This window comes from Patiria miniata, unplaced genomic scaffold (genome assembly GCF_015706575.1).
Source record: "Patiria miniata isolate m_02_andy unplaced genomic scaffold, ASM1570657v1 HiC_scaffold_3, whole genome shotgun sequence".
Classification (NCBI taxonomy): Eukaryota; Metazoa; Echinodermata; class Asteroidea; order Valvatida; family Asterinidae; genus Patiria; species Patiria miniata.
In genome coordinates this window covers 40,356,680-40,368,919 of record NW_024037069.1, presented here as the reverse complement: position 1 = coordinate 40,368,919, position 12,240 = coordinate 40,356,680, and the positions used below count along the sequence as shown (strand labels likewise).

General features: G+C 38.9%; 1 protein-coding gene across 1 annotated transcript in view; it reads left to right on the top strand.

The window, feature by feature from the left end:
• The window catches only part of LOC119736812 (tubulin-specific chaperone D-like), a 48,306-nt gene that overhangs the window by 29,697 nt on the left and 6,369 nt on the right, over positions 1–12,240 (top strand). Inside the window, exons 29-31 of the mRNA XM_038210822.1 lie at positions 255–373; positions 1,139–1,216; positions 1,406–1,495. Coding sequence (XP_038066750.1) covers positions 255–373; positions 1,139–1,216; positions 1,406–1,495 — 287 coding nt within the window. The remainder of the gene's footprint in view (positions 1–254; positions 374–1,138; positions 1,217–1,405; positions 1,496–12,240) is intronic.

The window sequence follows — 12,240 nt, the reverse complement described above, 5'->3', positions numbered from 1 at the left end:
AGCTTTTACATAAAAAAAAAGAACTTTCATGCTCGAAAATAAAAGGTGGCGACTTTTTTTTAACGCAAATTTTGGACATTGCCTTAAACGAGATGTGAACCAGTGATCTTGAACAATGTAACGACATTCTTCCAAAAAAGAATACTTTCCTATTTTGGTGGTCCTAAATTGCAACTTCTGGATAGAGTTATGATAAGAAAGTTCTCTTTTTTGCATCTTAAGGACTGATGTAATTTTTGTTAATTGATCTTCAGGTCAAGCATTCAGGTCAGTCTCTGATGGCCTACCTCAAGGGCCTGCCATCCGTCAGTGACTTGGAAGGGTTTGTCCGCACCATGCTAGACGTCTTTCAAGAGAATGAGAAAGTGGATCGGTGAGTTATCAGATGTCCAAACTCATTTTCATTTTCAGAAACACTTCTTATTAATTTGTTACCCCAGATAGGAGTGCCTTCGACCACACCAACTCTGCTATTTTGTTTGGTCAACAAATTAGTCTATGTGTATTAATGTGTTTATTTCGTTCCAACTTAAACCAAGAATTGTGGAATTTTGATCCCAAGTAATGTTTCATTTACGTGAATTTGCTCATTTTTAAAGAAATTTTGTGCACAATTCTACTTCGGAGATATACAGGCATGCAAATTTTCCTCGGATCCGTTGATTTCCTCGTTTTGACTTCTCATGAATGCCATTACAAATTGAAAAAAAAAAAACTGTACAAAGTCTTGTGTGGTTTGGAATTTCCATGTTTTTTTTTCTTTCTAAATTCCCAGGTGCATGCCTGGATATAATTGCATGCTTTGAATTCTATGAAATTGTGTTTTGTATAAAGTATAACGATAGCTGGATGGCGTAAACCCTCTAGGTATTTACAAAAATAACTAGTCTGCACTCTAATATGGAATATGGAGGTAACATACTGAATATACAGTGTTTAAACGTCGGTGAAGGGCAAAACCTAATTTGATTTAGTCTGCATTCGTTTGCAGTTTGTAAACATTTTAAAAACGTATTGAAGAGGTTTTTGTCAAGATTCCCCTTTTGGTTGTTAAGAAAGTTTAGAAGGCACATTTGCTTTGCAGAGTTTGGCAAGAGTCTTGAATTTCTTAGAAAGGATCTTTTTGGTTTACTTTTAGAGTGACTCTGCCTATGATGAAGATGATCAACATGCTATTGTCAGCGGGCTCACTGGAAACATTTGCTGAGAATGAAGAGTAAGTGTCTAATAATTGAAATTTCTCACAAGTCGGTGCTGATATTTGAGAAAAATTGGCAGAGTATGAAGATGTGCAAAGTTTTCATTTTATCATGTAAATAATATTTGTGTCTTGTTAATCCCGTGGAGGGGCAATTTCCAGAATCTTAGAAAGATTGGAATTTAATTTTTTTGGTTTGTTTTCCAGACACCCATTCCCAACACAACTGTTGGAGAGGACTAAGAAAGAGATCGCAAGATGTGGAGAACCGCAGAAACTTCTTGCAAGTGTTGATGTGTAAGTAGCTTTCCACTCTTGTTATTTCAGAAATGTTTCCGTTAAAAGGCTAGGAAATTTCCTTAGATCCCAAATGCTCAACGACAATTCTGAGCTAAAATGTTATATCACATTATACCAGTAATTCGTGGTTTACACCAGTAATTTGTGGGGAGTATGGCCTAGTGGTTAGGGTTCGTGACTCGTGATCAGAGGGTCAGGGGTTCAAATACAGCTGCCGGTCATGTGTTGTGTCCTAGGGCAAGCTACTTCATCCCCACTTGCGTCTCTCCACCCAGGAGTATAAATGGGTACCGGCATTAGCTGGGGAGTAACCTGTGATGGACTAGCATCCCATTCAGGGGAGTATAAATATTCTCAGTCGTTTCATGCTACTGAAACCAGAGATAAACGCTGACCTGATGGGCCACATTGGCTCGGGACAGACTTTACTTATACCAGTAATTGGTCTTTGTTGTCAGGAGTGGGGCCAAGGTTTTTCTGGCTTGCCCAGGTAAAGCAGCATTTATTCCTCCGCCCAAATAACTACCTTATCTGTAACACCAGCAATATCTGTGTAGGAATTAAGGTGCAGACCTTTTCTTGAACTGATAAATGTTATGTGATGTATCATAACGACATCAAGAATGGTTATTTGTGCCAAAAATGATTTTCATCTTTATCAAGTCATCGCCAGCTTTTAATTCTCAGCCTGGGTTAGTACTGTGGTGGAACACATTTCCATTCAGTCAAGTCTCAAATTAACTTTGTAGTCTTGCTCAATTTGTTTTGCAAGTAATGACTGTTTTCCAAGTCATGAACGTGAGAATTCTGAAAATCAAGTTAATCAGGCATGAGATTTTTTTCAGACTTTTTGAATTTGAGAGAAAGACATCATCAGTGCAGAAAGAAATGCATCTTTCAGACCTTTCATCCCATTTTCAGACTTTTTTTGGTAATAAATTCACAATCTCATCCCTGATTAATAAATCTGAAACCTCACCCTTACAATCCATCCAACAGCCCTCCAACAGCCAGCGCTTATGATTCCCAAGTTGACCCGAAAAGCCCCTTTTTTTGTAACAGATGGCGTACTAAATCATAAATATACCTGTTCCTATAAATACAGCCTAGCAGGTTTCTCAAGTTCGACTTTTCCGGAGGGGTTTCTTTAGTGCTGAGGCGCATTAGCAGAGGAGTGACGGGGGGGGGGGGGGGGGGGGGGGGGGGGGGTTTCAGTCATTTGATTCCATAATGCTACATATTCCCCCACCCACACATTCCCCCACCCACACAAGAGTCTTTACAACACGCTTATATTACAGAAAAGATATACTTGCCTTCAGGTTATGCTATTGAGATCCTCATTTTCTTGAATAGTGAACATCAGACAGAAATTGTATGGTACTGCACATTAAAAAAAAAAACACTGAACATTGTTGTTTCTAGTTACAAAACATCACCGGGAGCATGGCATTTGCTATGAGGGGGTCAGTGGGTGAAGAAAACACACATTTTGTAAGAATTTTTAGTGTCACTCATCTCATGTTGTACCATGAGATTGAGAGGCTCTTTTGTCTTCTCAGGTTCTGTTTTTGTTTGTGAGATCTTTTTGATTCATTTGTCTTATGTTTTGCCATGACGGGATCTTTTGCGTCCTCAGATTCTTTTTTTGTTTGTCGGATCTTTTTGTAGTCTATGTAATGCGCGAACAGATTTGCTGATTAATTAGGCAAGACCCTGCGTCTTGACTTCCTAGATTTTGACCAATCAGCAGGCGCTTTCTACATGTATAGGTCTATCGGGTCTTCGGTCATTCACCTGTTGCGCGTCATAGACATGGATTTAAAAAAAAAATGAGTTTGGGTGAATCCTCTCTCCTTCAAGTATCCCCAATGTCTATCCCTGCCTGACAAAACAGTAGACAGACACGGAACCTGTCGACCCGCACTATTTTGCGCAATCGTGCAATCACAGCGAACACTTTCTTCATAAATAACCAACCACAAACCACTTCAAAAAGATTCCCCACGAATGTGAACGCGACAGGAGTTTAATCATTAAAACCATCGGCCGCACAGCCTAGCAGCCACTTGTTTGTGCTTCACTTGAACCGTTCGGTGCCGAAGATTATTGGCTTCTTATAGTCGTGGCATCTTTGATGTATCGGGTTCAGTAGACTTTGCTGGCAATAACCTTACCCTGCATTCTATCACTTGGTTCAGTTGTGCTTCTTAGGAAAAAGAGTTAAAAATTCACATTTGTTTTCACATAATAACAAACGTGGTAAACTAAGAATAGGAACAAGTGTAGAGGCAGCATTGTAAAAAGCTGGAGCTTGTTAGGGTGGGTGGGAGGGGGGGTGCCTAGAAACATAAACAAATTTGCTGTAACAAGATTGATTTTTAATCAAAGACAGATCATGGGGGGGGGGGGGGGGCGTGGCGGGCTGCCAAACAAGTCAGGTTTTATTTTTTTGTTTTAATGATTAACTTGAGAAGCAGTAAGAAAAAGGTGAAAAAGAGTGCCCTCTATCATCAAATTAGGTCCAAGCCCCTGGTTCAGGATCTGCCCTGGATTTTAATGTAAACTAAAAACTTAATTGATCAAACATCAAACTAACAAGTTTAAAAATTGATAATGCACAGCACAGAAATGGTGTAAGAATAATGGATGTTTGACTCATGTTAGGAAGGGTAAAGCTGTTAGATTATCAAGAAAAGAAGGACTGTAGTTCAGATCGGATAGTATTTTTTTTGAAGTATTTGGAGATAGAATAGGAAAAATGGTCCAAGTTCTGGCCCAGAAAACAACTTAATGTTGAGAAAGAATGATGTTAGCTGAAGGTTATTGATTTAGGAGGAATTACCGTTTTGATCATGTACAAGTATAAATCGCCGAAAAAGAATCTTTATTGTGCGTGACTGACGTCGCTGTTTGCAAGTTAGATGTTTTCTTTGGCTCTCAAATGATATTGATTGTCCAAACGCTTGATGTTATCGACCTCGCTCCGTAGGACGAAGTGCTTGACAATCATCCGAAACTTGTCCAATTTGACACGCACATCACTGCATTTTTCTCGTTGCTTTTGTTGTTGGAATATTCCTGATTCGATTATGTCTTCAACTCGAATGAAATTAAAGTTTGAGGGTTGTGCATACATGATCAACATGACAGACATAATATGTTGGCATATTGTACTTGTTTATTGATCATTTTGTGTACGTCAGGCAGTGAATGGTTTTTGTGAGCAATTTCTTCAATCGTGGACAAGTGGTGTTTTGACAAGCTTTTTCTCCTGCAGAGATTTTTCAGGTGCTTACATTTCAATGTGCTATACCTTCAATAAGGGAATAACAGTGTGAGGAGCCGGTCTTCACTGCGTGATAATGACCGGGTGTGGGGGTGACCGCTGTTAATGGACCGAGACGAAGTCGAGGTCCATTAACAGCGGTCACCCCCACACCCGGTCATTATCACGCAGTGAAGACCGGATCCTCGCACTGTTATTCCCATTAATAAATGCCTTTTTAACGAAATAAACAGTTAAAATGCTCCAATTTTGTGACTTTCTTTCGGCGATATTTCCAGACTTTTTGTGTTCATGTTCATGGGCCATATTTTAGCTTAACAGCTATAACGACGTAAACTCAACAGAAACTGCTGCCGTAGCGAAACAAATTACAACAATGTTTTCATATCTTTACCTGATGGAGGAAGCTGAAATCTCGTTTACACATTCCTTGTGTCCGGAATTACAAAGATGCTTGGTTTAGGAAAGGTAAATATGTCGGTGGGTGAAGTGTTCAAAGAAATTAAATCGTAGATCTACGCTTTCGTCGTAAACATCCTCAGTATATACTGCACTGCAACTGTGTTGCGTACGCGTGTGTCAGTCTCACGCGATGGGGGTTGAGCGCATGTGCAGTGCTCTATTGTTACAAGCTACCGCAGGACTGTTACTATATTTTGACCAATCATTGGCTTGCATGGGGCTGAACGGGGCTTGATCAATGCTGGTTCAGGGGCCATTTATTCGCTTGATCTTTGAAGCCGGTCCATTATCACCGTTAATGCCCGGCCACGTGATCGAGTCTCGACCAATCAGAAACCATCAACTCTCCAAGGTATTTATTAATATGAAATAAAACTGCGGAAAAAATTAATACCTTAATCCTTGATAAACACAACAGGCATGATGTGTTAGCATTTGGTACTTATTTATTCATAATGTTTGAATAGATCAAGAGATAAAAAGTTCAAATTAAAAAAAATCCATAACTAGAAATGTGTTTGTGAACAAAAATCATCGGGGACCATCTGCGGCTGGTGGTCTAAGTGTCTGCCAAGTCTAAAGTCAATCAGACATACGAAAGTGCCAAAGTGTATGGTTTGAAGAAAGTGTACAAAACCTATGGAGAAATAATGCATCTTTTAATGTGACGTAACATGACACCTGATTACGTCGTTCCGCCGAAAATCTTGGCATACATCTTCAGGTGGTGGCCTAATTGTGTGCCAAGTCTGAAGTTGATCGGATTTACGAAAGTGCCAAAGTGAATGGGTAGAAGGAGAGGAGTCTGAAAAAGAAAATAAATGGGGAAGGGGGGGGGGGGGGAGGAAAAAAACTTGTAAGGAAAACACGAGCTGTTTTGGTATGTACTCCGAAACAGCTAATAATAAAACCTTCATCCTTGCCACAAAGCATTGTAATACACCAATTCACCAAACAGAAATAAAAACACCCCGCAGAGCAATGATGAAAATCACTTCAAGATAAATTTTGCAAAATCGTGCGGTCCATTAATCAAAATGCTCGCCCCCTTCCAACTCATAAAAATAGTCATGTGTTTGTGGAAAGACGACAGTCTAGTTTTCCTATGGTTGATAAAATAAATAAAATGAAGTGCTGGAAGTAGGTAAAAAGCAAGTAAGATGAAAGGGACAAATCAACTGAAAATCATCCATATCACCTTTTTTTTCAGTAAATGAATAAATTTCTAACTTCAGGTAAATATGAGTGCTGTGCCAAATTTACTGAATATATGAATTTTCAATTATCAACCGATGATCCGAAGAACTTTTTTTTTATTCAAATATTTGAAAATATAATAAAAGGGGAACTGTTTATTTTGATCTTATAAGTCGTGTGGTTTTTGGTGAGCTGCGAAGCAGATGCGAGCCTATGTAATATCCATTTCCATCCGTCCGGCCGTTTCAGATTAAGATGATCCCCTTCCATCATGCCCATCCGCAACCCTACCGGTACCTTTATCCTCCCCTCCAGTCCTCCACAGCGAGCCACAGCGGCTTCGCCGTTCTACTTATTGTTTGACAGATGCCATACTTTTGTCGAAAGCCATTTTCATGCATTATTTTAGAGCTTCCAGTTCCATGAGGACTATTAGCCCTAATTTCTTTTTGAACATTGTTTAAAATCGGTCACATATCAGCCGTTCTGCCACCTGTTCTTTATATTATTCTAACTTTAAGTTATAAGCTCTTTGTCAGTTTTCGACAAGCGCAGGTTCACGGAAATCTCGTTTGGCTGCCAGTTTAGGCTGATCAGCGCATGTCTAACTTGATCAGTGCATGTCTAACTTGATCAGTGCATTTTGGATATTCAAATATACCATCAAGCCCAAGTTAGAATAATGGGATACTAAATTATTAGAAAAATGCCCAGCCCTTATAAGTATCAACTTGAGGTTCCCATGTGTAGGTCTTAGCTTTTGATTTTTCTCTCTGCTGGAGTGACGCCGGTTTGCATTTCCACGCGCATCTGAGTTTTTCTGCTTCTTTTTTTTCTTTTTCTCTTATCAACCGTTCCTCTAGAGTTCACACCCGCCCACCCGCATTGGCGCCACATCAACGGTACACGAATACCGGTTCAATATTTGGCATCTGTCCGGTTCAATTGACGGAACAGAATTCACGCGACTCGTAAGACCTCTCACGGAAAACTGATCTTTAAAATACAAACGGATCTTTAGTTAACACGCAGAGCTCTCTGTAAAACCCGAGTGCGCCATTAGCCAGATTGTATTTGTGATCGGCGTGTATCATGTTTGATGATGTTTGCGCTCCGCTGAATGTAACTTAATTTGATCCTCGCTCTTCCTTTCCCGAGTCGGTTAAAGACAGGTTGGTTTGCTTCCTTGTCACTGCGTGGGCCAAAGAACCTTGCCATTGAAAGCAGGATACTAAGAGAAGATATGCGCGGGTGTTAGATTTAAGATTTATCTATTGAAAATAATCACGCATTATGAACATGTTACTGCATTTTTTTTGTGGTTGTTAATTTGATTGATTTTTTTCCTGGAGAACAGGAAATCTGAGACTTTATTGGTGTTATTTTTTTCTTTAATGCTTTTTTTTGCTGACAGCGTCTTTGCTTCATCTGCATTGTCTCATTATGCAGTGCTGTAGGGAGATTAGAAAATAGTCCAAATTGTTTGGTCAACAAAGGAATGTATTTTATAAGAAGGGGAAAACCCTCCAGAAAACTTGCATTCGTTAGTTTAATTTGGTAGTTTTGCGCCCTAAATCGATTGCATTTTTGACATCTGCTTCTGCTTAGCTTTGCATAAGAGTATTTTGTCTATCATTTGTCTTTGGACAAAATTAGTTTAACTGTAAATAAATAATTTGATTTGTAAACCCTTATTTGCTTCAGGTTCTCTGAAAATCAACTTAGTCAAAAATCAACTTAGTCCAACAAAAGCAAAGTAGCCCTTCAACATCCACCAGCATCCATAAAAACAGATCACTGTTCACAACTCCGGTCGACAAACGGAGAAAAAACGAAAGAAAGACAAAAATACTCAACATACAAACAACAAACACACTTCTGCCTAATCTTGATAAAACTCAGCAGGCTTAGTTACTTCGTGTCAAAAGAATTAAATTGTACATTTACATGTAAATTTTGACAACTGTTGGAGACAGCTGAATAAAACAAATCTCTCGCTTGAAATTCTCAACATCTCAAGGCCCATATTTACATCATCATCTTCACCTGGACCAAACCCTGACATTTTGTGTGTCAGCCCTCCCCCCCCCCCCCCCTGTCTACAATGCTGAATCCCCACGGTGTCAAAAGACAAGTCAGCATTGACAACATTATCACAAAAACAACTTCCCTCTTGGGACTGATGAAAACCCGGCAATTCATCATCCCCTATGAAGATCTTATCTCTGGCTGTCTTGCACTTGATTTTTTTTTCTTTTTTGGCATCCCAAGACTGCGATGAGAGATATATCGCATATTCTGACCAAGCGTTGGAAAAAATGTGGTGAGGCAAGAATGCAATTACAGTTGAATGGTGGACTTGGCATGTAATTCTATGAAATTTTGTCAAGACCAGGAATATTGATTGAGGCTTTACATACTGTGCAGTAAACATTATAGACGGCCTTACAAATCATGAGACCCCAACAAATTCCAAGAACCAAAAGTTTCCAAACCTAAACATTTCAAGAAAAATATCCTTAAGTTAAAAATTCCAAGGCCCCAAGTTCAAAAAAAAAAAATCAAAATATCCAAAAAATCTTAACATTAAAAAAATCCCTTTTCCCAAAGAATCCCAAGATAAAACAATCCCAAGACCCATTTATTTATCAAAAGAATAAAATATTAAAAAAAAAAAAAAATCCATAGATAAAAAAATCACAAGATTCTAATACCTAAGATTCCAAGATCCCAAAATCCCAAATTCCAGATTTACAGATTGTGCAAAAATTCCAGATTTGCACAAAAAATCACAAGATCTAAAAATTCCCAAGGTTCCAAAATCCCCAATCCTAAAGGTACGAAAAATCCCAAATCACCAAGATCCATTAAATTGTTAATTTCCTAGGTCCAAAAATATCCCAAAATTCCCCCCCCCCCCCCCCCAGCCCAGAAAAAAAAACCTGAGGTCCAAAAGATCGGGGATTCCGAGATCAAAAATTCAAAGATTGCTGGCTGCAAAAATCCCAAGATTGTAGCAAATCCCATGGTCTCATGAAAAATAAATCCCAAAATCCCAAGATCAAAAATCCCAAGATCCCAAGATTAAAATCACAATATCCCAAAATCAAAAATTCCAGGATCCCCCCAAAAAAATCCTGCAGAAAAAGATCTAAAGATTGTGTTGCTTTAAAAACTGTTTACTTTTTAAAGAAATGTGAAATCCAGTTGTGTTTTTTGTTCACATTCCCTGTAACTGAGGCCTCAAATTTCATGATTCCTATAGTTTACATTTTCCCCCAAATTTTCCCCAAAACTTGAGAACCAGTGCCAGTGTTTTAAGTTTCAAAAAGCAGTTATGTACATTCTTTAAAGGGTTTCCCATTTAAAGAAAAGATGCTACCACAGAAATTTAGTATAAGTTGTCATTGAGAAAATTGCCTATTGTTATCTTCATGGCTCACATTCCAGATAAAACTGTACACTGCCCTCTGTGGCTTAATCAACCATCCCAACTAAAAGGGTTCATCATCATGACCTTTACATTACTTGACAACGTTCTGACTCACTCAATCTTCAGAGCAGGTGTCATGTCAGCATCTTGGGCCCTAGCCAAAATCGCCCCCATCACAGATAAAGAGGCGGAAGTGAAGCCCCTGACCATGTAGCCCCTGGCAGGGACGGTCTCAAGAAGACTGTGATGGCTTCGATTTGGGCCAATTCCCTGCTACGGTGAGAACTAATTTCAGAAAATGTAACAAATATCCGAAACTCATCTTCTCAGAAATTGACATCTTTTTGCCTGTCTAGTCCCACACTCTAAACAAAAATTCACACTTTGCAATGATCCTAGGGGATAATAATAACACTGCTAATAATTATAATAGTGGGTATTTATAAAGCGCATGTATCCACCAGGACTGGTGCTCAAGGCGCTACATCATTATTACCCTGCTCATTGGGCCCATGAAACATTCCTGACATCATCTCAGCTCCCTGGGGAGTATACAGCTCGATGCTGCCATTTCGGCTAAATCAACCACACTAGCCGTACATGTATATGCCCTCACTGGTACCCATTTACTCCTGGGTGGAGAGAAGCAATGAGTGACAAAGTGCCTTGCCCAAGGGCACACGCACCATGACCCCAGGCTGGACTCGAACCCACAACCTGCAGCTTTACCCACAGACCACGAATCCAATGCCTTTAACCTTAAGACCACAGCTATTTATCCAAAAAAAAATTAATTGAAACTTTGCACACATTTCAGAGGTTTTCAATTAAAGTCTCCAAAAAAGACATCCTCAAAAACTGTTTTCCATTCAAAAGATGAACCACAGTATCCTTGCAACTTTCTTCTAGTAAAAGTGATGTTGAATGATCTTCCTGCTCATGTGATTGTGGAATCAAACCCTACAATGCCCAAAAGCCGATTTCCCAAGTTTCCATGGAAAAAAACTTGATTGCCAAGAAACCAATCCCCAACCAAAGATTATTTATAAGCAAAGTTCACTCTTCCATGGAATTACTCTGGTCAGTATTCAAAAACGTAAACAGTTTCTTCAATATGCCCCACATCTTTCGTTTCTAGTAATGAAACTGTATTGATAAACAATTTTGTTGAGTCGGACCCTTCAGATGTGATGGATTCAGCTTCTGATGTGAATGAAACGCAAACTTCCAAGTCTATAAACTTCATTTGAACAGTCCAAGACAGCTGACAATTTAAGTGCAAGTCATAAGGGATCTGTCATTCTTAACGATGCATGGAGATTTTTTTTTTGGGGGGTGGGCAATCTCCCCTAAAAGAAAACCCTGGATGATAGTGGATAGTATAGGTTTTCCTGGCTATTTTAAAACGTTTAAAATAGTATCATTCGAATTCACCGTTTCTTATATTCAAATTCGTCCATCAACATCGATTTGGTACACTTCCGATGTTTATTTTCATCTTTTGTCAGACAATTTAAAATTCAGTTCAAGCAAATTCAAACAATGAGCACACAGTTTCGTCCCGGAGTATTCGATTTTGTCTCGTCTATATGCCAAACCTTTTTTATTCAGAAATCAAATTCATCCAATTGATTAATATAACACGACTTCGATTTCTGAATGCTGCCATTCGGCAACAACTGAGATGAATTTAATCTGTAATAACGAAAATTCTCGACCAGGTGACTAAAGACTGTGACCAAACTTTAAAATGTTGGTTTTGTTGAAAGCGTGTGAATTTTTTTATTGGTCGAAATTAGAATGTTAGAGTTGGTGAATTTGACTAAAAAATGTTTTAAAATAGCCGGGAAACCCTGTATTAACATAAAATATCCGACATATAAAATCTACATGGGTACATAAAAGGTGGAACAGTGTTGCCGCTGTAATGTTTTTCGGTCAGTTTACACGAGGGAGATGTTTATTTTGGTTACTTGCTTCCTACTTGAATTTACTACTTGGCCTGGTTTCCTGAGATCCAGAGGTGTGTTTAAAAGTCTACTTTGTTTCTGTCAACTGATCTGTGGCTGTGAGCGTGACCGTCACCTTTTATTGTTTTAAATCAAGCTAAACCTAACCCTACTCAATCCTCCAAAATCCTCATTGCTGTTTTGGAGGATTTTAGGATGAATGGTGTTTGAGAAACATGAGGATTTTTTGAGAATTGAGGAAGAATGGTGTTTTAGCACACAAGGATTTTGGAGGATTGAGGATGCATGCATTTTGAGAGGCAGGACTGTCTGATGATTTTGAAGGATTAAGGTGCTGGGTATCTTCATTTAAACATAAGTTCAAAATGTTGGAGGATAGTCCCTAGCAAAA